Raw genomic sequence first — 27,646 nt, forward strand, 5'->3', positions numbered from 1 at the left:
TTTCCCCCCCTTGTTTTCCTCCCCAAAAGCTAGGTGCGTGTTATACTTCGGAGCATGATATACTTCAAAAAATACGGTACTTCATTAAAATAATTTTGTCTTTGATCACTAGCTTTCCAAGCAAAGATTGGATATATTATCTGAGATTGTGATTTTGCTTTCATTTTTATTTCCTATCTTGCAGATATTTTCCAAGGAGGAACTCCAGAAGCTCTTACAGAAGTTGAGAGAGTCTTCCCTCATGCTTCTGGATCAAGGTCTTGATCCCCTTGGATATGAAATTCAGTCTTAATTGCATTGTTCTAGGTAATAGAAATAAAATTAGTGATACAAATGAATACAAGGTTTGGATCCCAGATTCTTGGCCTCCACGAAAGAGAGAATATTTGGATTTAATCTCCATTGATTTATATGGAAATATTTAAATATTTTATAGGCATTGGCACACAGCAGTTTGGATTTTTTTAAAATGTGTAAAATAAAGAATTGCATGGATAATACTTTGTATTTTTCTCAATAAAATTGTAAACAAAAATTTGTAATATTTGTTATAATATAAACTATTTGTTTATATTGCTTAAATACAGGAAGTAGTTTACAATCAGTAAACCTGCCAGATTGTGAAGTGGCCAATAAACCTCAAGTTATAATTTGTAGTTTAATGAGAAAAGTTAACAGCATCAGAAAAGTGTATGGTCTATAAAACATTTCTGGTCTTTCTAAAACATCACACCACAGTCCTACGAGCACATTTTGAGCATTTGGCAAACATTTATGACTAATAACCTGCAACCCCACAAAGGATATCCTTTTTGACTGCAGGAACAGAGTTGAATCCTGAAGATTTCCAGCTGTCCCCTGAAGAATTTTCCCTCCCTTTTTGGAGGCTAGGAGAATTCCTTCAACAGACTCCCGCAGGAATGGAGCTGAATCTTCAACAGGCAGCTTTTTCACCCTATCTGTTTAACGACCCAGGGAACTGCTTAACAGGTAGTAGGTTTGCAGCTATTGACAAAACATGTTTGGCTGCTACTGTACAAAAAAAGGATGCTGAGGAATTGGAAAGAGTACAGACGAGAGCAGGGGTAGGCAACGTTGGCTCTTCTATGACTTGTGGTCTTCAACTCCCAGAATTTCTGAGCCAGTCATGCTAGCTCAGGAATACTGGGAATTGAAGTCGTTATGTCATAGAAGAACCAACTTTGGCTACTCTTGGACAAGAGCAATAAATGGCTTGAAGGCTAAATCCTATAAACAGTTAAAAGAACTGAATATATTTAAATAGTAGACCAAGGGGACACATGATAGCCATCTTCCAATATTTTATGTGTTGTCACAAGGAAGTGTGTAAATTTGTTCTCCCCCGTCCAAGAATATAACTAATATTCCTGATAGCTTCCTTGCCATTCTTTGATGGATACATCAATTAGCTTGTGGCAAGGTCTGATTGGTAGCAATTGACTACTTTGAAACCAAAGCCAAAATCTGAAATGCTTTAACAAAGGATTGAGTAACAAAGATCAAAGGAGCCACTCAGATGCCTGCTGGAGATGTAGGGCTTGCCAAAGGGCACCTTGCCAAAGGGTAAACACTCTTCCTCCCTGGAGGGAGGTGGCCCTTGGGAATAGACTGCAGTGTCGAGCACTGGTGCACTTAACTCCCTGATCTGAGTCTCCCTTTGTTCCCCCTTCCCCCTCCGTCAAGTAGCAAACTGTTCCATGCATCAAAGGTGGCTTCATAAGGGCTCTGCTGAAGGTTATAGGGGGAGAGAAGTCAGTTTATATTATACATGTAGTCTTCAAATTACAATCCTTGTTCCCTCTAATTGTTTTTCAGTGTGCACGGAAAAATATAGTCTTTGAATGGCATTTTCATGCTTGAGCACCTGAATTTTTTTCATAGATGTCACCCAAAACAACAAAATCAGTGTTATTTGAAACTCAAAGTTGTTTATTCAATGTACCTGCTTAATTAAAAGTGTTATGCATCAGTATCACTTATAATACTGCAAATCTGCAATATTAAAATACTTGTATAGTGTTTGCAATAATGTACAGTTAGTCACTGAAAGTCTCTCATCTTACAGTTTCTCACATCCATCTTTCTTTAACAACCATTCCGAGTACACTTTGTCAAGATCAATCTGCGCCCCTGAAGTCTGGTAAGATCGGATTCGCATCAGCATATCCAAGTGCTCACTTTGCAGCTGATTGCAAGCTTTGGTCTTGATGGCATTCATCAGGCTGAAACCTCGCTCACAATCAGCACTTGATGCTTGAAATGTTGCACAAATATCCAGCAGACGTGACAGCATTTCAAACTGTTTCTCTCTCAGTGCAAACTGCACCACATCATCGAATGAGTGCATTACTCCAGATTTGAATTTCACTGACATCAGAAATCTGAAGTCACAATATTGTTTCTGTACAGCTGATGTGATGTCGACTTCATCAAAAGCATCAAAGAAATGCTGGAATTTTCCAACCAGGGTTGCAATTTCCGTTTTCCCAAAATTAAAAGAGGTCACCTTTGACAGAGCAGCAGTGCCAAATATATTCCAATCGGTCAGCTCATTGTCTGGAAAGCGACTGTCAAGATGGAAGCACAAAAGTTCAATAAATTTCAGTATGGCAGTCATGTTAATGTCTGGGTTGCTTTGCATATATTCACGAGCTTTTTCATTCCAGTGAGCTGTTTCGCCTAAATACTGAAGGCGAAGCTTGGATGTTCTGGCCTTCACAAACTGAGCAGCTTCAATTGGTGTCAGGTTGCTTATTTGCAACAGTTTGTTCAACTCAGCCAATTCGCAAACAACGTCATCAAGCACGATCAGTAAAGCACGAATCTGTGTATTTGTCAACTTTTTGTAGCAATATTTACAGGCTGGGTCCCTGTGTTTTTCCATTTGTTCCTTACAGTACTCAATCAAAACTGGAATGTTTCTCATTAATGCTTGCAATGCGAAATGTCTGGAAAGCCATCGTACCTCATTCAAAGCTCTGAAGGCTACCGATTCATGTTCCATAATGTCTGCTAGTTCTACAAATGCTTGTTTCTTCAGAGTGGAGCGGGCAAATATACCGTAGACAGTTCGCAGTAAAGCCTCAATGTCCCTCATCAGTGGGATATCCTTACACGCATCATCAATCCCAAGGTCTTCTTGGTGTGCCACACTGTGCTGTTCTAGCAAATGGGACACATCTCGACGAAGCTGTGCAGCCACGCCATTATTTTTGCCCAGCATCACAGATGCACCATCTGATGTAAGCATGACCATCTTTTGAATGTCGATGTTGTTCGCAGCATAGAACTCTTTTATGGCTGTTGTGATTGCTGTGCTGTTGCATGCTGACAACTGTAAAATTCCTATAAACATGGTCTTATAAATTGTGGCATTACATGGGCGGAATTTCACATACAAAACCAACATTTTGGTGATTGATACATCGGTGCTTTCATCGACAATAAGAGTATGGCAACTGGCATTACGTAGATCATGCATGACTTCTTTTTCGACAACTGCATTGATGCACTCCGTGAACTCAAAGCCATCATTCTTGCTGCGCCAGCTCTCTGGAATAGACACACACTTGCCTATATGGTCATGTATGTCCTTGACTGATAATATCGACGCGTCAATTTTTAAGGCCAGCAACACATTGTCAATCAAAACTTTGACTTCATCAGCATTGGCATTTGTCCTTAGTGAAACTTCTTTTTTGCTTTCTGCACTTTCAGTCAGTAGCGTGCGGAGCACTCCAGATTTCTGGCATCGTCGTTTAGTGACCGAATCCATAGTACATCTATTTCTAATAAACAGTAAAGAAAGCAGTAAAGAAATTTTAGACCAAGGTGAGATAAGTAAACAACCATTAAACACTGCTGTTCTGTGTTGTTCATTTCAGTAAAACCTTCAAAGGTTTGCCTATGAAATGAAATAAAAGGTTCAAACAACATTTTTGGGCAATTTGCTACTAGAGTTATAAATCCTTTAACAGAGTAAATGTGAAGAATACAATGTTTATTGATTGGCAACTAAAGAATTGATTTCAGTAAGATTAACACAGTTAATTGTGCTTTGTCTCTGAAATTATACATATTACATTATACTACTGTATATATGCTGCATAAATTGAGATGAACATCAGATTTTTGGAATTATAGAGACCTTGCAGAAGCTTGGTCCAGATGTCACCTGGAAGACACTCGATTCCAGCCTACTTTTATTCTTTGATCCTATATACAAGCTACTTAGAATACTCTTCTATTCAAGAAATGGAAACTATTTCCCTACCAACTGCTACCATATCTTAAAAGAATCATTTACCCTCACATATACCCATTAAACTGAAGGGATAAATTTTGTGCGCACACCAAAATACATTGAATTACTTTCAGAGTCTGCCTTAATTGCATTGAAAATACCAGTGGTGAAGCTGGGGTGCCTTTTTTAAAAGAGCAATCGGCACTCCTACAGTTGTGTCTGGGTCCCATTACACCCTTGGGATTGAAATTTGGCAAACACATTCCCTGCCAACTTCCCAAAGGAAAGTCACTGCAGAAGTCCGAAGTTACTTTTGCTCCTACTGCTTCTTTTACTTGCTCTCCCTCCCCGTCATTGTTTTTTCCCAGGTTAGGAATATTTCTGAAAGGTCACCCAACAGGGATCGTTTTATGTATTCATAAAGTCACCAGGAATGGAACCGGTCTTGCCTTTATGCCTTGTCTCTGAAATTGTGGAGATTATTCATATTAATTAATCTTTATACAGTGGAACCCCGACTTACGAAATTAATTGGTTCCGGAAGGAGGCTCGCACGTCGAAAAGCTCGTATGTCGAAACATTGTTTCCCATAGGAAACAATGTAAAAGCGATTAATGTGTGCAAGCCCGAGGGCTGAGGGGAAAAGACGTCGGCTGAAGCGGGGAAGTTCGCCAGGAGTCAGCAAAGAAGCCACGCGTGTGTTTTAAAAGATCGGAGCCGGCATGGGGAGGCTTTCAATCAGCCCCCGAGCCCCCAACCCGGGCTCGGGGGCTGATTGAAAGCCTCCCCATGCCGGCTCCGATCTTTTAAAACACACGCGCGGCTTCTTCGCTGACTCCTAAAGCGGGGAAGTTCGCCAGGAGTCAGCAAGGAAGCCGCGCGTGTGTTTTAAAAGATCGGAGCCGGCATGGGGAGGCTTTCAATCAGCCCCCGAGCCCCCAACCCGGGCTCGGGGGCTGATTGAAAGCCTCCCCATGCCGGCTCCGATCTTTTAAAACACACGCGCGACTTCTTCGCTGACTCCTAAAGCGGGGAAGTTCGCCAGGAGTCAGCAAGGAAGCCGCGCGTGTGTTTTAAAAGATCGGAGCCGGCATGGGGAGGCTTTCAATCAGCCCCCGAGCCCCCAACCCGGACTTGGGGGTTGATTGAAAGCCTCCCCATGCCGGCTCCGATGTTTTAAAACACACGCGCGACTTCTTCGCTGACTCCTAAAGCGGGGAAGTTCGCCAGGAGTCAGCAAAGAAGCCGTGCGTGTGTTTTAAAAGATCGGAGCCGGCATGGGGAGGCTTTCAATCAGCCCCCGAGCCCCCAACCCGGACTCGGGGGTTGATTGAAAGCCTCCCCATGCCAGCTCCGATGTTTTAAAACACACGCGCGGCTTCTTCGCTGACTCCTAAAGCGGGGAAGCTCGCCAGGAGTCAGCAAAGAAGCCACGCGTGTGTTTTAAAAGATCGGAGCCGGCATGGGGAGGCTTTCAATCAGCCCCCGAGCCCCCAACCCGGACTCGGGGGTTGATTGAAAGCCTCCCCATGCCGGCTCCGATCTTTTAAAACACACGCGCAGCTTCTTTGCTGACTCCTGGCGAACTTCCCCGCTTTAGGAGTCAGCGGAAAAGCCGGCGTGTGTTCTAAAAGATCGGAGCCAGCCTGGGGAAGCTTTCCATGCTGGTTCCGATCTTTCAAAACCGGCGCGTGGCTTCTTTGCTGCTCCTAAAGCGGGGACGGCCCACCCCCACCCCCAAGCAGAAGCCAAGCGAATGCTTACCAAGTGGGATACTACGAGCAGAGAGGAGCCGGGCGCTTCCTTGCCTTCCTTCCTTCGCCGAAAGAGTCAGGAAGGCGTGGCTCGTATCCCGGATTTGAGCTCGGGAGGCGAACGGAAATGACGCTCCCTCCCAAGCTCTTATCTCGAGTTGCTCGCAAGTAGAGCTGCTCGTATGTTGAGGTTCCACTGTATTCTGTTTGGGTCTTATTTGATCCGAAATGAAATTTGAGATCCTGTACAATTTTTTTTCCTGCAGATCTGAAATTTGTGATTAAGTGAATTTGCCTCATTTGAGGGGTTCTTACTATGAGTGTTTTTTTGTTTTTAGTTTTTGCTGGGCACAGTTATTATACAGATGTACTGTTTTGGGTCAATTTTACCTGAAGAGTTTTACAGGCCTGTAACTTGTGATTAATTGACTTTTACAGGCCTGTAGCTTGTGATTGATTTACTTTTCCTCATTTGAGAGGTTCTTACTATGAGTGTGTGTTTTCTTTGGGGGGGATTGGTTTACCTGCTGCTACATGCTGATTGTTACATTTGTACTGTTGGGGTCAATATTGACTTTTATAGGACTGAAACTTGTGATTGATTTACTTTTCCTCATTTGAGGGGTCCTTACTATGAGTGTGGTGTTTTTTATGGGGGAGTTGGGAGGTTAGGGTTAACCCAAACAGTACAAGTGTAAAAATCAGCATGTAATAACAGATAAACCCCCCAAAAAACCCAAACCCCCCCAAAAGCCACACTCATAGTAAGAACCCCTCAAATGAGGAAAAGTAAATCAATCAATCACAAGTTTCAGACCTTTAAAACTCAATATTGACCCGAACAGTACAAGTGTAACAAACAGCAGGTAGCAACAGGTAAACCAAACCCCCCATAATAAGAACCCATCAAATGAGGAAAAGTAAATCAATCACAAGTTTCAGTCCTGTAAAAGTCAATATTAACCTGAACAGTACAAGTGTAACAATCAGCACCTAGCAGCAGGTAAACCACAACCCCTCTCCCAAAATACCACACTCACAGTAAGAACCCCTCAAATGAGGAAAAGTACATGAATCACAAGTTTCAGACCTGTAAAACTCTTCGGGTCAAATAGACGCGAAACAGTACACGTGTATAATTACCTTTTTCTGAAAAAATAAAAATTAATTTTTAATTTCATTTTTCATTTGTTTATAATCGATCATGTTTACATACAGTTTACTAAGGAAACAAGTTTTCCAAAAAAAAAAAAACACTAGCTAAAATCAACATTTAACCCTGATGTTAGTTCGGGTCTATTCGACCCGGGGGGAAAAAAAACCTCGTGTATAGTAATTACGAACAGAACAACAGGGTTAAATAATCATTCGTTCGTTCATTTATTCATTCGGATTTGTATGCCGCCCAACTCTCAAGGCATTCCTAAATGGCCGGTTACAGCCTTTCGGGTTGACTTGCCCCGCCGCCTTTATAGAGCTCTAAAAACCATCCTCTCTCCTACCTCCTACAGGCAGACTTCTCTCCTCTGCCAACGGGTTGGACGGGACTTCTCACCATGCCCGAACGACCCGAAAAAGCCGAAGCAGCAAACCAGGGTCGAGATTGGCTTGCGTTTGCTGGCAGCTCACGCCGAGCCACGAGGATACTAGGTCGCGCAACAATAGCCGGAGGCCGAGCGGAGAGAAAGGCGAGGCGTAGCCTTCTCGGGTGGATTTCTGGCGGGAAAAGACTGGACTTCCTGTGGCAGCGGAAGTTCCTGCGGCCCAGTCACGTGGGCGGGCAAGGAGTAGGCCGTGGCGGCCATTGTGCCAGCTGTTTGCCCGGGAGCGGTGGCCGCCTCTGGTGCTGCCGCTGCTCCCCAAGAAATGGACGTGGAGCTGGGAAGGAGCGCGAGCATGGAGGGGTGGCTTCCAGAGCGAGGCCGGTTGGCGGCGGGGCTGCTAATCAATTTGGCGGCCTCGATTTGCATCGTCTTCCTGAACAAGTGGCTGTACGTGCGGATGGGCTTCCCCAACCTCAGCCTGACGCTGGTGCACTTTGCCGTCACCTGGCTGGGGCTCTACGTGTGCCAGTCGCTGGGCGTCTTCGCCCCCAAAAGCCTCAGGCCGCGCCAGATCCTCTCCCTGGCGCTCAGCTTCTGCGGCTTCGTGGTCTTCACCAACCTCTCTCTGCAGAACAACACGGTCGGCACTTACCAGCTGGCCAAGGCCATGACCACGCCGGTCATCGTCGTCATCCAGAGCGTGGCCTACGGCAAAACCTTTGCCACCCGCATCAAGCTCACTTTGGTGAGAAGCAGGGCAGGAGATGACGGGGGGTGGGGAGAAGCCAAAGGAAGAGGGCTGCCCTCGCTTGCGCCTACCGAGGATTCCAGAGGCCGTGGGGTGCAACTAACTCTACTGCAAGGAGAAATGGAGATGGAAGTGAAGTATTGTCAGAAATACTGTAGACAGAATGGCCTTTTTGGATTATGGAGGCTGCTTAAAAAAATATTGATTTAGACAATTGCTTTCCCAGATCTGATGCTCCTAGATTTGATGGATTAGTGTGTCTATAATTCCTAGATAGTATGGATGTGCTGAGTAGAGATTCTGAAAGCCAGCTTGTCTAAAGGGTAAAGAATTGGTGAATGCTGCTGTACGAGTGTGTGTGTGTGTGTGTGTGTGTGTGTGTGTGTAAAATAATGAATATCCATGGTTGATTGTGACTAGCTGTTTATGGGCTCTGACTCAAAACTATAAAATGTAAATGCCCCCTTTTCGATCACAAAACCAAAAAATATATACTGTTTTAATATTTGTCAGTCAAGATGTTATGAGAAGCTAGGTATATAGCACCTGCTAGCAGCCTGTCTTATTTATTCAGGTTGGAGGCTGTAGAAAGTCTAATACTGTACATATAGAGACAAAAAGTTGATGAAGACTGTTTCAGTACTAAGAAATAATACTGGAATACCTGGGCATCAAATGCTTCTTTCTCTCTTTCACAGATTCCTATCACTTTAGGTGTTTTTTTAAATTCTTATTATGATGTGAAATTTAGTTTACTTGGGATGATATTTGCTGCTCTTGGTGTTATAGTGACATCTCTTTATCAAGTGGTAAGTTAAATATAGTTTTTTTTAATGCAAACTTAGAATAATATTTTATGTAATCTATTCTGTATTAATTTCCACTCTTCTGAGTAGAACATATTTGTTCTACATAGTTTTTTTGTTATTTAAATAGATTTGAGCTAAACATGCTTTTCTTAAAGCACATATCAATGCAATATTTTAGTAGGCATATTTTAATTTATTTATGTCAGGATTAGACGTGGGTTATTAATATATTTTTCTTTGTTTCAGTGGGTAGGAGCAAAACAACATGAACTACAGGTAAATTCTATGCAGCTACTATACTATCAAGCACCAATGTCATGTGGCATGTTGTTGTGCGTTGTACCCTTCTTTGAACCAGTCTTTGGAGAAGGTGGAATTTTTGGCCCCTGGACACTCTCTGCTGTGGTAAATTATTTATTTTTCTTCTTCATTCTATTTGTTCTAAATGCTCTTAAAATTTAACAAACAACATTCCTGTTCAAATATAAGCATATATAATCCTAAATTTCCACCCCAAGACTATTACCACCTGAGCGCTTTCTCTTGTTGCTTGTTTTATTTCTCTGTATTCTCCCATCTCACTATTTTTTACTAATACTGCCATTTCCTTAGTAATCGTCCATCTTATATTTAATATCCTATTAATATCTTCTTGCACTTTTTGCCAAAAGTTCTGCACCACTGGGCATTCCCAGAGCATATGCATAAACACTCCTTTATCTTGGCACCCATGCCAACAGATTCCTTTAACGTTCTGCTGAAATTGTGCAAGTTGAACAGGTGTGTAATACCACTTATATAATATTTTCCTTCTCATTTTCCTAACTCTTGTATTCTTGATTTTCCTTATATTCTCTACTGCAGAGGTCCCCAACCGCCGGTCCGCGGACCGGGACCGGGCCGTTGGGGTTTTCCAGCCGGTACGCGGCGCCGCTGCCCTCCCGGCAGAGGACATTATGCAGGACAGGGTGGGGCGTCGGGCAGGGCGGGGAGAATCAGGAAGCTCCTTTGGCGGCTGGGGGCTGCCTGGACTTAGGAAGGTCCTACTTCTCCCCCCCCCCAGCCAAAAACTCAAAGCCTATCTGCTGGATACGGGCGATGAGTGGGACAGAGCGGCGCGGAAGCCTCTTGCAGCAGCTGCCACGGCCACCAGCTTCGGCGCCGCTTGTCCCGCTCATCGCCCGTATCCAGCAGATAGGCTTTGAGTTTTTGGCTGGGTGGGGGAGAAGTAGGACCTTCCTAACTCCCCCCCCAGCCAAAATCACAAAGCCAGGCAGCCCCCAGCCGCCAAAGGAGCCTCCTGATTCTCCCCGCCCTGTGGAGAAGTGTGGAGGGCTGCGTCACTAAGCTCCACCCCTCCATAACCCCACCCCCATTTGACCAAAGCCCCCCCCCCCCACCGGGCCGTGGGAAACTGATCTAGCTTAAAGCCGGTCCCTGGTGCAAAAAAGGTTGGGGACCTCTGCTCTACTGTATTTTCCATCTCTTGCACCTCTACTTGTATCTCATTTTGCCACCATTTAGTCAATCCTTGGATCACATCCCCCTCTGACTTCACTAACATCTTATATATATTGCTTGCTTGTGCCTTAGTACCCTCAGTCTTTTCTCTTATTATTTTCTCTAACTTTATCTCCTTCCTAAATAGTGCTTCTTCTCCCTTTCATTCAGATATTTACATATTGCATTTATTTGTAGCCATCTTCCCTTACCCAACCACCATTCTATACGATTTCTCCTTGGCCTCCCATCCTTCTCATATAACTGTTTTATCTTAGTTATCCCTTTTGCCTTCAACTCTCCTATACCCCTATTTAAATTTATTTTCATTAACTTTATTTATTACATAAATTGATGACACTTTTGATTTATATAATCCTATTTTCCCCTGCCATTTTTTCTAAATTTCCATAGTCATGGGACCTATTAGTTTATTTAAGTTGCTCCTGTTCCACTTTATAAAAATTAATTCTCTATTCTTCATCCCGTTTGTCTGTTTTTCCAGTTTCACCCATTTATTCTCGAATAATTGCAACTCCATTAATCTTTCAATTTTAAATGCTTCCCTATACAGCTCCAATCAAGGAACTCCCCATCCACCCTCTTTTTCGTTCGCTATTAACCACTGTTTTCTTATTCTTGGTCTCTTATCTTCTTCAACCCAGTAATTAAGTTTTTTGTCCCACTCTCTAAACTTGGATGCTGATAGCGCCCCCCCCCCCCCCAAGTACCTGAAACAGATACATCATTTTGGGAATTATCATCATTTTCAAGACTCTTATTTTAGAGATTCTCCTTAGCTTTTTCTCTTTCCAGCTTTTCATCTGTTTCAACATTTTCCTCCATATTAATCTATAATTCACCTCCTCAATTTTCGCTGGATTTCTCAAAAACCAAATTCCCAGATATTTAATTTTCTTTAGTCCTAACTTCAACCCTGATTCTTTCCTGATTTCTATCTGCTCTTTCGGACCTGTATTTAAACACATAATCTGATTTTTCCATATTGACCGACAATCCTGATTCCTGTTTAAACTTTTGTAGAATATTTCTTATACCTTTAATCAACTCCATCGGGGTCTGGGTCAATATAATTGCACCGTCTGCAAATAGATTTACCGTATTTTTCGCTCTATAAGACGTACCTGCTGATAAGACGCACCTAGATTTTAGAGGAGGAAAATAGAAAAAAAATATTTTGAGCCAAAAAGTGGGCTAAACACATACACAGAGAGACAGAGAGAGAGAGAGATTTGCAGTGGTTAGGAATAGATAAAGAAATCCAGCGGGGTGGATGAGAAGTACAATTCAGAGAGCACTCAACCACACTTAGCAACCTCTTCTCTCTTTCACGGGGCCGAGGTGGCCGCTAATCAAGAAGGGGGCTTGCTTCGGTGACGGGCACCGCCTGCCTGCTTTCCTTTACCTGAGCTTGCCTCTGCAGCAAAGGCCCAGCAGCCGGCAGTAGAGAGGGCCGCGCCGCTCGGCCTGAGCCGGCGTCCACTTCCAGAGACAACAGCCCCCGCCGCTTCCTCAGTTGGGGAGGAAGGTAGCAGAAGCGGAGGCAGCCAAGCTCCCTGACGCGCCCCTGGGAGAGCTGGCAGGCGCCGGGGGACCCTTCCTTCCGCCAACCGAGGCCGCCCTTCATTTCCCTCTGACGGCTGCCGCTATTTGCAAATAGCAGCCCAGCCAAAACGGCCGCTGTCCCCTCCTCCTCCTCCTCCTCCTCCCCCCCCAGATCCTTGTGTGCAACTCCGCTCCAAAAAAAAAAAGCACCGCTAGTCTTCTCAACTTCACGGGGTTTGCGCCGCGACGCAGGCGGAGGTGGACGCGACGCCGAGGTGCCATTTCAAGAAAAGAAAGCAACAAAAAAACGGGGGGGGGGGGAAGCTGGGTATGTGCGTGAGGAGAAGGGAGACGTCCCCGAAGTCTAGGGCAGAGCTAAGGTCGTAAGGGGGGATTGGGAGGGTCTCCCCTCCTAGTCTTTCCCCTCCACCTTTCCTTTCAGCCCCCCTCACCGCCGCCCCTGCTCCAGAGCCTCCCCCCCCCCTCCCTGCCTGCATCTTCGCTCCATAAGACGGGGCTGATTTTTCATCCTACTTTGGGAGGAAAAAAACTGCGTCTTATGGAGCGAAAAATACGGTAATTTCATTTCTATTTCCCCTATTTTGTATCCTACCCAAGTGTTATCTTGTCTTATCTTATTAGTTAACATCTCTATTGCTATTACAAATAACATTGGAGATAAAGGACATCCCTGCTTGGTGGCATTTAGTATTTTAATTTTCTGTGTTCTTTGTCCATTCACCCTTATATACGCTTCATTCCCTTTATAAATCTCTTATAGTTTCACAAAATATATCCCCCATATTTAATTCCTTACATAGTTTATATAAATAACTATGGTTAACTTTATCAAAAGCTTTATAAACATCTAATTTCAAAATTCCTAATTTCCCTTTAATAACGGTAACATGGTATATCACATTTATTACATTTCTAATTGGTTCACTTAATTTTCTTCCCTTCACAAATCCGTATTGATCCTCTTCAATTATTTTTGGTAAAATATTTTCAAATCTATTTGCCAATATCTTCATTTTATAATCTTGATTTGCTAAGCTGATAGGACGGTAGGACACAGGCTCTCTTAAATCTCGATCCATCTTTGGAATAGTAACAATATCTGAAAGCTTCCATGTCTGCGGGATATCATGATTTAACAATATATTATTAAACAGTTTCCCCAGGTACGGCAACAATACATTCATATAAGTTTTATAAAATTCCCCTGTAAACCCATCTGGGCCCGGTGCTTTGGCTTGTTTTAACCCTTTAATTACTCTAGCAATTTCTTCTTGTGTTATTTCTGCATTCAATGTTTGTTTGTCTTCTTCGCTTACTATTTTCCCAACATTGAGGACTCCTATATTAACCTGCTCCTCTTTATACAAATCCTCATAATATTTTCTCATTATCTTCTCTAGCTGCTCTTTACCATATCTAACCTCTCCACTAGGGTCTCTCAGTGCTAATATACATGATTTTTCTTTCCTCTTCTTCAAATATCTTCCAAGTCTATTTCCCTTATCTTCATTTCCCTTTCTCTACCCCACCTCTTTCTAATATCTGCTTCCATACATATACATTGTCCCCTCATAAAAGCCTTACATGCATCCTACACAATTGATTGTTTAATATCACCTATATCGTTAATTCTAAAATATTCACATAACTCTGTCTGCAATTTATCTTTATCTTGTTCACTAGCAGTTACAACTGCATTATATCTCCAAATTCTTTAGTTGCATTCCTGACCTATTTCCAATTTTGCCAATAGTGGGGCATGATCTGACAACCAAATACTTTTGATATTTACTTTTTTAACTTGTATATTGCCCACTCTATTCATTAATATAGTCAATGCAACTAAATGTATGATATCTTGCTGAATAATAAGTACCTCTATTTGGGATAGCTGCATGGAGATCCACCATATTAAGTCTATTTGTTAATCGCATATTAAAATCTCCTGCCAAAAACATTGTGCCCTCCATAAAGTTATCTAGCTTCCTTTTTGTATTTATTATAAATTGTTTTGTTTTCGCATTCAGGGCATAAATTGCTGCCAATGTCAACTTATGATTAATTTTCCCTTTAACAAACAACCACCTCCCTTCTCTATCTTTCTGAACTCCAACCTCTTCAAATAAAACCCTCTGATGAATAAGAATCGCCGTGCCTCTACTATTTTGCGTTCCTCGAGATTCATATACCCATTTCCAATTTCTATCATTAATCAATTTATCCCTTCCTCCCTGTCTTTTATGTGTTTCTGTCAAAATCATAATATCCACCTTTTTTGCTTAGCCATTCTCAATATCCTGTAATGTTTTAAATCAGATCCCAAACCATTTACATTTAAAACCATTATATTACACTCATTCATAATATACAATAATATCGCTTTCCCCCTCTTGTTTCACTCTTGGTTTGCTTGTTTTCTCCTTCCTTACTCCAGTTCCCCCCCCCCCCCGTGCCTCCCCCCGTGCTCCCTCCGCCAAAAGGGGAAAGGACAAGAAAAACCTTGTTGAATCATGAGGCACTACTCCGGATTGTGTTCCCACCCTACTGAGCTCCACTTTCAACCACTTTTAAATATAATTAAAGAGAAAAATTCCTCTCCCACTCTCCCTTATCCATTTAAATGATTCCTTCTTTTACTTTTTTTTTTTAACTTCCTTTATCTTTTTCCCTTCTCCCTCCAACAAAAATAAGAGTTAACACTGCATTCCAGAAATGTCTCTGATGAAATCACTTCTTCGCTTTCTTGTCCCGCTGGGCTCTTGTTCTTCTCTGCTCCCTTGTAATGGCCTCCACCTGCCCAATTAACTCCTTCAGCTCTTTCTCCCTTTGCCTTTCCTCCTCGTCTGGGGTACTGCAACCGCTAAAATAATCTGATAATCAGCTGATAATCAGCTCTTTTTGGCTCTACAGTCCCCCCTCCTTCCACTCCTCGTGGCTCACTCTCTTGAAACTGAATACCCAGTTGATTCAATAATGCCTTTCCCTCCTCCAGTGACTGAGCTCTGAACATCTTGTTCTCTTGAAACACAAAAATGGCAGCTGGAAAAGCCCAAGTAAACTTTTTTCCACTTTGATATAGGCGGCTTGAAATTGGGCGTAAGGCAGCTCTCGCTCTCAAGGTTTCCCAAGAGAGATCTCTCAGAATTCTTATCTCGCTCCCATCTTGTTTAAGGCTGGCACAGCTTTTCAAATATTTGTAAATGTCCTCAGCTTTTTTCTCGCTGACCAAAGTCATAACAATGTCTCTTTGCCTCTCCCAGTTTCTACATGGGACAGCCCAATGGACACGTAAAATATCATCAGAAAGAACCTGGTATAATATCTGGTACATAAAATCTGGTATAAATCCACGTAGACGTAAATTCCTCTTTGCCTTTGCCGATCTTCCAAATTAGCAATTCTGTAATTCAATTGTTTAAAAGTCTCATCCTGAATTTTAGCTTGTTTTTCCAAACTTTGAATTTTTTCTGCCGCCATCTCTTCTTCCTTCTTAACTGTTTTAAAGTCTAAAGAAAGATTTCCCAAAGCCGATTCCACTTTCTGAAACCTCTGTTCAAAGCCTGAAACAATTTGTAGTAGCTGATCCAGCTTCCTCTCGATTTTGCCAAGGCTAGGTTCAGACCCTTCAGCCATTTTATTAAGATTGATTGTAATCACTCTAATAGAGAAAGAAGTCCCATCTTCCTTAGAAACTCAGATCTTAGATTCTCTTTGATCTCCTGAGAATGCTTTACTCCTCTGCTTTCCTTCAAGAAGGATTTATGATTTTTTAAGGAGGAATTTCACCTTTATTTAATATATCATAATTAGAGCTCGAAAATGAGGCGTGTCTAGCCTTGACGCATGCGCAATCCTATCTCTTTGAATCAGTATTTCCCATTAATTAGCTGGTAGCCACTGAATTTTCAAATGTGAGATATTACAACTGAAGGACTGCAAGAAAAGGTCAACCCAATATTGAATTATTTTTTAAAATAATCTTTACTTTATACATTAACGTAAATTAGTCCGACTAGTAACGACTGCATACAATATATTGCTTTTCAAACTTCTTCAGGCATTTGTCTGAAGGCACACAATGAAATAATCATGCTGAAATAAAACAAGCTACTTTGATTGATTCATTTACATTGTCTTGATTAGAGGAATGGCTTGGGGTATTCCTTGGTTCTTCTCCTGCCCTGAATTTTAACTATTTTTTGTCTCTCTGCCAGCATCAGAATAAAAATTTTAGGAGCAACAAAAACAGCAGACAGAAAATAGGTTACTTATGAGTAAACATGCAGTGGATTGGGCCTCACACTGTTTTCCAAGAATAATCAAAAGCCTCCTTGTTATTTTGCTTTGGAAAGACAGTAAAGGCTATATATAGTACTGTTAAGTTTTAATACTCTGATAATTGGTCATTTTCCAATTATAATGGCATATTTGCTCCTTAATGTTTATTTTTACTCCATACTTTGTAGTGGCATATTTTTGTTTCAAAATAAAAATTAACTTTTAATTCATGCTTTTATTGTAATCAAAAGGCATAGTTTATTAATTCTTAAATGATAAATAATTCAAAATATACTGACATGTCCTTAAACCTACTGATGAAACATTTGCAACCAAATTACAAGGCTTGGAGCTCAAATCAATAGTCTAACTATCAATCTGAGCTATTAATATTCAAACACATTTCAATGATAAATAAAACTGTTTAAGAGATGGTACTTAAGAGATGGCTGGAAGTAGGTACTGTATTGTGAAATGAAAAACTATGAAACCCTTATATAATTTTGTTAACTTTTATACTCCTTATTTCAGCTTGCAATTGAATGTTCAAAGAAAAATTCTTCCAGATTTTTAACATTTATCAAATGGCATAATAATTCAAAGTAGAAAAGGATAAGGATAAGAAATCAGATCTAATTGTTTATAAACACAGGCTGTAATTCTTACTTTGAATATAAAATGATCAGAAAGACAATAAACAGGATACCATTTACAATCATCTATGTCACTTTATAGAAGATATTGTTTATTAAAAATCATTTGCAGTGATTTGTAAGTGCTTTTTCCCCCTACTCCACAGTCTATGGTGCTGATCTCTGGAATAATAGCATTTATGGTGAACTTGTCTATTTACTGGATTATTGGGAATACTTCACCAGTGACGTATCCTTTTTCTTGAAAAATTAATTCTCCAGTTTTACAAAATTATTTACTTGTATTTCACTGATAATAAACCGTACAAATTAGAAATATCAGGTGAGTCACCAATACAATATTTTAAGTAAAACTTTCGGAAACTGTAGAATCATATTGTATTGGACTTAAACACTATGTTTTAGGATCTTTCAATAAATTTGTTTCCATTGTTTTATAAGAGAATAACTCATTTCCAATTCTTGGATTCACTTTCTATAGTGGCAGTAAAATAATGATGAATCTTTTATTGAAAAATTATATAAAATGGACACAGGCAGTCCTTGACTTACAACAGTTCATTTAGTTACAACAGCCCTGAAAAAGTGACTTATGACCACTTTTCACACTTAGGATTGTTGCAGCATCCCCATAATCACATGATAAAAATTGTTAGCAATGCCTCGGGGTGATATTAACATCTTACGTAACCTTCTGACAAGCAAAGCCAGTTGGGAAATCAGATTCACTTAATAACCATGTTACTAACGTAACAGCTGCAGGGTATTCACTTAAGAACTATGGCAGAAGAGCTCGTGTCTTACTTAGCAACACTAAATTTTGGACTCGAAATTATGGTCATAAGTCAAGGACTATCTGTATTTTCCTTATAGCTAAAAATGAATTAACAAATACAAGAAAAAAAATTGATTCTGGTTTTGTATACAGTAAGAAACTATAGAGGTGACTCTATAGTATGTGCTAGCAGTTACAAAAGTATTATTCAAGCTCAGGAGAAGAGGAAAACTTTGGAATGAAACTGACTCCACTTTTAACTTGTTTGGGAATAAGAAAGGGAGAAAAATGCTGTTGGGCTTTCAAGATTCTATTACTATAATCTTTATTAATGAAGCAGTGTTCCAGTTATTCTTGAGGAATGTGTTTTCTGATCTAGTTTACATTTACAAGAGTAGGACTTAAGTCAAACCTGGCACAGGATTTAGTATTTGATTATTTTGGATTAATTATTGGATTTGGATTAATTATGATGTTCCTTAACATGGTTATATAGATACAACATGTTTGGACACTTCAAATTCTGCATCACCCTTATGGGAGGATATCTCTTATTTAAGGATCCTTTATCAATTAATCAAGGCCTCGGAATTACATGCACATTGTTTGGCATTCTAGCATACACACACTTCAAACTTAGTGAGCAAGATGGGAATAAAAGCAAGCTGGTTCAACGTCCGTAAATTAAGTATTTTTGTTATTAACCAATGAGTTGCTATATTATGCACTGATTCCAAAAGCAATGCACTGTTTATGGAGGAATCTAAAATGTACATCTCTCACCAGAGCAGGTATTCTCTCTCCTATAGCTGCCATGCACTGCTTCCTCCTACTCTGGCCAGTTGGGGTATGAATTGGAGTACATTGAGGGGATCACAGGACACAGTAGAAAGAAAAGCACAGTAAAGAAGACTGATAAATTATGGATGTCTGCTCATGTTGGCAAGCCCAGATTCTCTCTCTCTTTTCTCTCTCTCTCTCTCTCTCTCTCTCTGTGCGTGTGTACGCACGCATATGTATGTATGCACAATTTGTTTCTTTAAAGGACTGTTTGTAATTACAGTGTAATCATTCTGAATTGTCCTATTTATACCAAATGAACTCATTCAGACAGATACAGTGTTTTTTGCTAGAGAATTAATCATGTCCTTATTGATTATGTCAGTATTAAGAGACTGTTTTTTTGTGATCAAGTGAACATTGAACTTTCTTGAACTGGTAAATACTGAGAAACCAAATTGTTTTTTCTGGATTGTAAATTTCCATCTGAGACGTTTCTAAGTCATGTTATATTTTTTTCTGCATATTTTAAAACAATGTATATTTAACTGTATACTAGCACTCTAATACTACGTAGCACTCCAAAATTATTAAGACTGAGAATTTTACAAATTGTTAAGTTTTCTAAATTTATAAGTATTACCTAACTCGGTTCAGGCTGGCTCCTGTAGTTTGAAAGTGTTTTCTTTTTATTTGTTCAAAATTCAGTAATTTATACAAGAGGTTTCTTTTCTAATTATTTTGGCCAGTGCAGATGTAGTGTTACCCGCAACTTGATTTGTAAACTTTCTTGTAACTTGTATATATTTCTGCTATGCTTTAAACATATTTAAGACAGAACTTCCAAAGCATTATGGGGATTTTTTAAAATTATCATCCCCTTAACTGCCAGTTAAGAATATTTTTTTACTGAATATTAACTTGGTGATGTAAAGATAACCATGGTTAAACCAAGATAGGGTAATAATCAGTCTCACCCAAATATATCCTTATGTTTTAAACTGTAGCTATAATATCAACTTGAAATCATAGGTTAGTTCAATTTGGTTGGATTATGATCAGCTATGGATTTGTTATGTTACAAGATTCTATGCCAGTGATGGTGAACCTTTTTGTCCTCAGGTGCCGAAAAAGCTTGTGTGTGTGCTATTGTGCATGCTTGAGTGCCCATATCCATAATTCAATGCTGGGGAGGGCAAAAACAGCTTCTCCCGCCCTCTGGAGGACAGAAACGACCTGTTTCTCAACTTTTGGTGTGCCCAGTTCTCCCTCCTCAGGCCCCAAAGGCACCCCTGGAGCCAGGGGAGCTGCATGGCACTATCCTAGAAGAAGCCATTATTTTCCAAGCTATCACAATTCAATGTGGCTGCTTGAAAAATGGCAGCTGTTTCTGAGGTCGCACCACTTAGTCCAGGAACAGAGCAGCAGTCCTCCCCTAAACTGAGTTCTGGATATCTTTGAAAGATAAGTGAAGAGGATATAGGGCCAGGCAGGATGGGAATCTGAGGAAGGGAATGGGGTGGGAAATAGACAGAGGGACACTACAAGGTCCCTGCCGCCAGCCGTAAGGGCAAAGTACTTTAATGGAACAGCAGAAATTTAACAAAAAAGTGTAGTCTGGGACAACTCTTCTTCTTATTGCTTTATATATTGAAAAGTATTATGTTCTGTTTTATTTCTGAGAGCTGGTCTGGTCTACAGATGATTGTTTGAAGTTTACAACAGCTCTGAAAAAATAACTTTATGACAGCTGCACTATCCTGGGGTCACTGTTTGTAATCTTCCCAGCTGGCATCCAAGAAGCAAAATCATTGGGAGAAGCTGGGTTCACTTAACAACTATGTGATTCATTTAACAACTACAATGATTTGTTTAACAACTGTGGCTAAAATGTCATAAAAAGGGGGAAACTCATAACTGTCTTGCTTAGCAATGGAAATTTTGGACTCATTTGTGGTCATAAGTCAAGAACTAAGTGTAGTGATTAAGACCTGAGGCTAGAAACTACAAGACTGATATCCATGGTTTTGCCTTAGGCCTGAAGATTAGCTGGGGGACTTTGTAATAATCATTCTCAGTTGTGGGGGAAATGGAGACAGGAGAATTAGGTATGTTTGCTGTCTTGAATATGTGTGTGCGTGCGAGCGTGTGTGCACATGTGTGTGAAGGGTATATATGTCTTTTTAAATGTATTGGGGAAAAGGCTTCTAGGAATGGAGCAGAAGTCACTTTCATAATGAATCTTTAATTTTAAAATAGTTATCTGAATATTCCAAATATTAACTGTAGTTCTAATTGAAAGTACCCAGTACAGACAAGGTGAATTGATCAACTCTAATAATTTACTGTTCTGCCAAATGCTATAAAAGAATACAAAACTTGAGATGATCTGAACCAATTTATTTACACCATGATTCAAGACACATAGCTGGTTTTATATACTCATTAAACATATTTATTAAAAGTACATTAAACATAGTTTTGGAATCCAAAGCTGCAAACATTATTAAAACCTCACGATTATTCTATACTAATGTAATGACCTCTAAATTTCTGAAAATGCAAGTAATCTGTATTTTGCATTTTTGAGTCATTTGTACTGTTTATTACAGAAAAATGTAGTTGTTTCTTAATTGTATACATTATTTATTTATTGATTGATTTGATTTGCATGCCACCCTTCTCTGTGGACTCATCCATTATGTTATAAATTAACCTTATAGACTTATATTACTTTAGTAAGGGTATATAAAAATCAGCCTGAATCAATTTGCTTTGGGATGAGGTTTGGTTCATTGAAGGTCATGCTGGATCTGTCATAGTCCATCACTTTAATCTTTTACTGACTAATGTGTATGTTTGTTTACATTACGTTATTGTATACATACCATCCATTGCCCCCTGGCAATTTCTATTTTTACAAAGAACAAACCTCCTATTTCCCCCAACAAATCTATGAGGAAAGTTGGGTTGAGAATGTGTGACTGACTGGTTTTCACTCCCAGTTTCCTGGTTTCTGGTGCCTTAACTACTACATCAAACTGGCTCCTATGAACCTGAAATTCAAAGTTGGCATATTACAGTATGCTGACAAAAGTATTCATTTTGGACGGGAGTTCTTTCAAAAATACATTTGATCATTATATTAGAATAATGACATTATAATGTTTTGGGGGTTGTTTTTGCTTTCTTTTCTTATAAAATATGCTGTAAAACAGAACTTTTATTGTATTACCGATACATTTTTTGCCCATATCATTTTAGGAAGCTGTGATAACGAGCAAAAAACCTGAATCCATCTCCTCCAATAAAATATCTCTGAAGTGTCATGAATAATATAAATCTAATTTGTCTTCAGAAATTTGGCTGGTATATTTTATAAGCTGCCTTAAGTGGATCTTTTTTTTTAAAGGGATGCTTTAGTCCAGATACACAAAATAATAGCAGAGAACATGCCCTCAGTTTCCTTTGCTTTTCTAAAAGTATTTCATATCTTCAAAACCAAATTTATTCAGTAAATGATCCTTGTACTTTCTGTCAGTATTATGAAAGCTCGGGTATTTCATATAACGATTATCTGGATTTTAGCTATTATTCAAACTGAATAATGCTTTAAATGCAATATTTGATAGATGTAGTTATTATTCAAACCTGCCTGCTAGAGATAATGTTCAAAACAGCATGTCCAGTGCAGTGTCATTATGTATTACAAAGCAATTTTGTGCTCTGCAGAGTGTTTTCTGAAATATAAATACAATTTTAAAATTTCAAGTCCTTGCATGTTATGTCTTGAAGAGAGTAATAATAATTTAGAGTATCCAAACTCAATATATTTTTCCCTCAAGTCTTTTAGAGAACAAAATGGTAAGTCCATATCCAATTCAGCTGTAACATTTATTGCATTTGTAAAATAATCATAGATGGGGAATATATAGATTGGTACATGCCACTGGATTCCACCACTTGTCAGACGTATACTGTACAGGGTTTTAAGAATAACGAGCTATAATCCACTGATATCTAGTGACTTAATAATTTTTCATTAATATAATTATAATATACAACAAACGTACAAAATATAAATAGAATGGGGTAGATGGCAGTCTGCACTGTGTGGGAGTCTTTTTATTGTCAGAAACAGAATATATAATAAAATATATTTATGACTTTATATGAAACAGAATGGCGATGTTTTTTTAATGCAAGATACTTGTTTTTTAATGAATAAAACAACTTTTATTCATCTCTGAATTCTTTTTTGCTCTTTTTTAGAAAACTGAAAATTTTCCCCTAGTTTAATATCTAGAATATCTCTCCCTAATATGCAGCAAATTAAATGATATATTTTTAATACTCTGTTTAAAATGGATTGGAATGCTGTGCTGGAAAAAAGTAATATTTAAGGAAAACATGATTGTGTTGATACAAATATTCCTGCAATTGTCCACTTTGATAATTACACCTGACCCTTACATTACTGTTTAAGTCAGTGGTTTTCCCTAAGACCCAAAGCTGTAGCTGACCATAAGATTACTTTGCTGAATAAAGAGCTTTCCCACTAACGTAAAGTGAAATAAGTTCTAACTGTTGAAAAATGCCCTATAAACATAATACATGTATCCATTAATCTTTTTTTTTAAAAAATTATTTATTTATTTATTTATTTGACTTCTATACCACCCAATCCCGTGGAACTCAGGGCGGCTTACAACAATATCAAAACACATTATAATACAATAATAGAAGAAGTCAATACTAATACTAAACATATTAAAATAATAGAAACAATAAAAACCCATTATAAACCCACAACAATCCAATCAATTATACATACCATTCCTATCCTATCAACGTAATTCGCCCATAACAGATGGTAGTATTCACAGCCCCCAGGCCTGTCGGCAAACCCAGATCTTCATTGCATTTTGGAAGGCCAATAGGGTGGAAGCAGTATGGACATTGGATGGGAGTTGGTTCCCTACAGCCAGGGCAGTCACAGAGAAGGGCCTCTCCCGCAGCCCAGCCAACCTGCATTGTTTAGTAATCGACGGGACTTGGAGAAGACCAATCCTGTGAGATCTCATTGGTCTCTGGGAGCTATGCGGCAGGAGACGGTCCTGGAGATAGTCTGGTCCTAGTCTGATCCTAAGCCATGAAGGGCTTTATAGGTGATAACTAACACCTTGAATTGTGACCAAAGACTAATCAATAGTGCAGCTCGCGGAGCATTGTGTTATATGGGTGTACACCCATAACGGATCACGCAGCTGAATTCTGGACTATCTGCAGTCTCCGAACACTCTTCAAGGGTAGCATTGCAATAATCAAGATGGGAGGTGATGAGGGCCTGAGTGACTGTGCAAAGTCTCCTGGTCCAAATAAGGCTGCAACTGGTATACCAGGAGAATCTGGGCAAAGGTCCCCCTGGCCACAGCTGAGAGATGGTAATCAAGGCTCAGCTGTGGATTCAGTAGGACACCCAAGTTGTGGACCTTGTATGAGAGGATCAGAGTCCCCCCCCCCAAGAACAATGGATGGACAAATGGAATAGTCCTTTGCCCAAAGCCCCTCAACCTTGTCTGGGTTGAGCCTGAGCCCGTTTGTTCCCATCCCATAATTGTAGGCTGCTAGGGGTTATATATTATATATATTTGTGGTTCTAATGTAAACGAGGCCAGCTGCTTTCCTCCAAATACTTTGGATTATAATTTCCACAATCTTATCTTTGCTCTTAGTAGCTGATGCTCATTGGCAATATAATAAAAACTCTTGGAAGGGATACAGATTGTCTCCTACAAAGTTTAATTAACCTGGGACAGGAATAGGCCTTAACAGATCAACAGAGTTGGAACCTTGCAGGTCATCTCGTCCAACCCACGCACCCACCCACCCACGCCTAAGCAGGAGATCCTATATCTGCCTCTAGGATCGAACTCACAGCCTCCTGATTGTGAAGTAAGAGCTCCACCTCTAGGCCACAACAACCGGCACCCAATGGGCATATTTTGAATGTGAGTAAGATTAATTTGGCAGTTTTACAAAATGGGTTTTGTGGAAAGAAGACTGCTAAAATAATTTAAAAACACTCTTGCAAGCATCTCTTTAATATACACTATTAGTTACCAAAAATTTGCTGTATATTTTTCTAATTTATGTGAATAAATAGCATGCCACTACATTTTATTTATTGTAATTTATAAACCATCCTATCACCAAAGCTTGGATATCAGAATACAATGTGTTGATGTCATCCCAGGGCAACTACGCATACAAGTAAAGCCTATATCCTGAGAATCTACAGTACATACAGGTAAAAAAGTTAGAATATTGTGCAAAAATTCATTTATTTCAGTAATGTAACTTAAAAGGTTAAACTAATATATGAGAGAGACTCCTTACATGCAAAACAAGATAATTCAATCTGTGATTTGCCATAATTGTGAAGATTATGGGTAGAACTCATGAAAACCCCAAATCCACAATCTCAGAAAATTAGAATACAGTATTGTGAAAAGGTACAATAATCCAGGCTCAATGTGTCCCACTCTAATCAGATAATTAAGCCGTAACACATGCAAAGGGTTCCTGAGCCTTTAAATGGACTCTCAGTGTGGTTCAGTAAGAATCATAATCAGCAGGGATGACAGCAGTCTGGAGAGGATTGTCAGCAAAAGGCGATTCAAAAGTGTTGGGACTTTCACAAGGAGTAGACTGAGGCTGGAGTCAGTGCATCAAGAGCCACCACACACAGACGGATCCTGGCCATGGGCTTCAAATGTCATATTCCTCTTGTCAAGCTACTCCTGAACCACAATACTGTATCAGAATTGTCTTACCTGTGCTAAAGAAAAACAGACCTCGTCTGTTGCTCAGTGGTCCCAGAATATGGAGGAAGAATGGAGAGGCACACAATGAAAGATGCTTGAAGTCCAGTGTGAAGTTCCACAGTGTGTTGATTTAGGAAGGCATGTCATCTGCTGGTGTTAGCCCACTGTGCTTCATTGAGTCCAGGGTCAATGCAGCTGTCTACCAGGAGATTTTGGAGCACTTCATGCTTCCTTCCGCAGAACAACTTTATGGGGATGCTGACTTCATTTTCCAGCAGGACTTGACATCTGCCCACATTGCCAAAAACACTAAAACCTGGTTCAATGACCGTGGGATTACTGTGCTTGATTGGCTAGCAAACTCACCTGACCTGAACCCCATAGATCAGTGATGGCGAACCTATGGTACGGGTGCCACAGGTAGCACGCAGAGCCATATCTGCCGGCATGCGAGCCATTGCCCTAGTTCAGCTCGTGTGCATGTGTTTGCCAGCCAGCTGATTTTTGGCTTGCACAGAGGTTCTGGGAAGGCCTTTTTGGCTTCCAGAGAGATTCTGGGAGGATGGGGGAGGGCATTTTTACCCTCCCCCAGCTCCAGGGAAGCCTTTGGAAACTAGGGAGAGCAAAACATGAGCCTACTTGTCCCACCAGAAGTTTTCGGTGTGGGCGGAAAAGTATAGTGTCTGAGCGACAGGCCCTTTGGGACTGGGTGGCATAGAAGTATAAATGAATGAATGAATAAGAAAAAAATTCCCTTTTTTTATTAAAAGAAATTATTAATAAAACAAAACCAAAATCTATTACTATTATTACTATCTTCTCTTTTTCCATCCCTGTCTCCTCCCCCCTTGTGTGTATGTGTGTGTGTGTGAACTCTGGAACCATTTCCAATAACAGGTGAGCTATTGGAAATGGTTCAAGAGTTCACACACACACACACATACACAAACGGCTGGGGTTTTTTTCTCTTATTATTTGGGTGCTTTTTACCATATGCTTTAAATCAAGAGTCATTTCTCTCTCTTTCTCTCTCCCCCTCTTGCTCTCTCTCTCTTTTTCTCACTTTCTCTCTCCCTCTCTTTCTCTCGTTTTCTCTCTTTCTATTGCTTTCTTTCTTTCTCTCTCTTTCTTTCTATCTCTATTGCTTTCTTTCTCTTCTCACTTACTTTCTCTCTCTCCCTCTCTCTCTCTCTTTCAGCGAGGGGGCTGCGAAAGCGCTTTCTCCGAGCGCTTCGTGAACGCCTGCCCTGCCTCTACTGCAGCCCCTTTGCTGGAAGTCTGGGATGAAAGCGCTCCCAGCCAGGGGGCTGCGAGAGGGGCGGGGCAGGCATTCTCGAAACGGATGGAGGAAGCCCTCTCTCACAGCAAAAGCGCTCCCAGCCAGGGGGCTGCGAGAGAGGGCTTTCTCCGTCCGTTTTGGGAAAGCCTGCCCCACCCCTCTTGCAGCCCCCTGGCTGGGAGCGCTTTCGTCCCGAGAAGCCGAAGCCGCAGCCGCCGGGAGAGAAGTTGCGCCCCAAGGCGGGAGGCGGCGGAGGAGGAGAGGGGGAGGATCGGGCGGGGGGTAGGGCCGAGAGGCCAGGAGCGCGAGGGGGCCGGAGGCACCATGGAGAGGCAGGGGCGGCCGCGGTTCCCTTCTACTCCCCGCGCCTCCCCGCCCCCACCACCCCCACCCCCCGCGGGATGGCAGGGGAATGGGGAGCGCGCGCCCAAGGAAAAGGCTGCGCGGGGGGGTATTTTGAGAGTGTGCGCACGCGCACAGCTAACAAGGAACAGTGGTTGGGGGAAGCTGTTTTTGCCCTCCCCAGGCATCAAATTTTGGGTGTGGGCACTTGCACATATGCAATAGCGAGTGCCCATGCTCTTTTGGCACCTGAGGAAAAAAAGGTTTGCCATCAGTGCCATAGAGAATCTATGGGGCATTTCCTAGAGCAGACCTGGGCAAAATGCGGCCCAAGGGCCGGATGCGGCCTGCCTGCTGTCTGTGACCAGCCCGCAGAGGTCGGTCCAACTTTTCTAGATAAGAACCGGGTGTTCAAGATATAATATATAATATATAATTATACTGTATATATAATTATACTTTATAATTATATTACAATTAACTCAGTTCTACACAATAATATACAG

At 40.8% G+C, this 27,646-nt stretch overlaps 3 protein-coding genes across 5 annotated transcripts in view; 2 read left to right on the forward strand and 1 right to left on the reverse strand.

Annotated features, from left to right (window-relative positions):
* The window catches only part of NUP107 (nucleoporin 107), a 33,220-nt gene extending 32,685 nt beyond the window's left edge, over positions 1 to 535 (forward strand). For both annotated transcript variants that reach the window (XM_070755673.1, XM_070755674.1), the window contains exon 28: positions 185 to 535. In XM_070755673.1, coding sequence (XP_070611774.1) covers positions 185 to 292 — 108 coding nt within the window. In that variant the 3' untranslated portion in view covers positions 293 to 535. The remainder of the gene's footprint in view (positions 1 to 184) is intronic.
* Positions 536 to 1,929: 1,394 nt separating this feature from the next.
* Positions 1,930 to 8,188, reverse strand: LOC139169465 (zinc finger protein 862-like). The gene is made up of 2 exons (XM_070755675.1): positions 7,521 to 8,188; positions 1,930 to 3,809 (listed from the first exon to the last, which is right to left on the reverse strand). The coding sequence occupies exons 1-2, from the start codon at positions 7,574 to 7,576 to the stop codon at positions 2,081 to 2,083; spliced, it is 1,785 nt and encodes a 594-aa protein (XP_070611776.1). The 5' UTR covers positions 7,577 to 8,188; the 3' UTR covers positions 1,930 to 2,080.
* Positions 7,725 to 22,943, forward strand: SLC35E3 (solute carrier family 35 member E3). Of its 2 annotated transcripts, none has more exons than XM_070755676.1 (5): positions 7,725 to 8,307; positions 9,009 to 9,119; positions 9,366 to 9,524; positions 17,284 to 17,366; positions 18,409 to 22,943. In XM_070755676.1, the coding sequence occupies exons 1-5, from the start codon at positions 7,885 to 7,887 to the stop codon at positions 18,593 to 18,595; spliced, it is 963 nt and encodes a 320-aa protein (XP_070611777.1). In that variant the 5' UTR covers positions 7,725 to 7,884; the 3' UTR covers positions 18,596 to 22,943. The 2 variants fall into 2 exon arrangements, with proteins under 2 accessions (XP_070611777.1, XP_070611778.1); XM_070755677.1 differs by having other exon boundaries at positions 7,780 to 8,307; positions 9,366 to 9,395.
* The last annotated feature ends 4,703 nt before the right edge of the window (positions 22,944 to 27,646 follow it).

The sequence above is a fragment of the Erythrolamprus reginae genome, chromosome 6 (genome assembly GCF_031021105.1).
Source record: "Erythrolamprus reginae isolate rEryReg1 chromosome 6, rEryReg1.hap1, whole genome shotgun sequence".
Classification (NCBI taxonomy): Eukaryota; Metazoa; Chordata; class Lepidosauria; order Squamata; family Dipsadidae; genus Erythrolamprus; species Erythrolamprus reginae.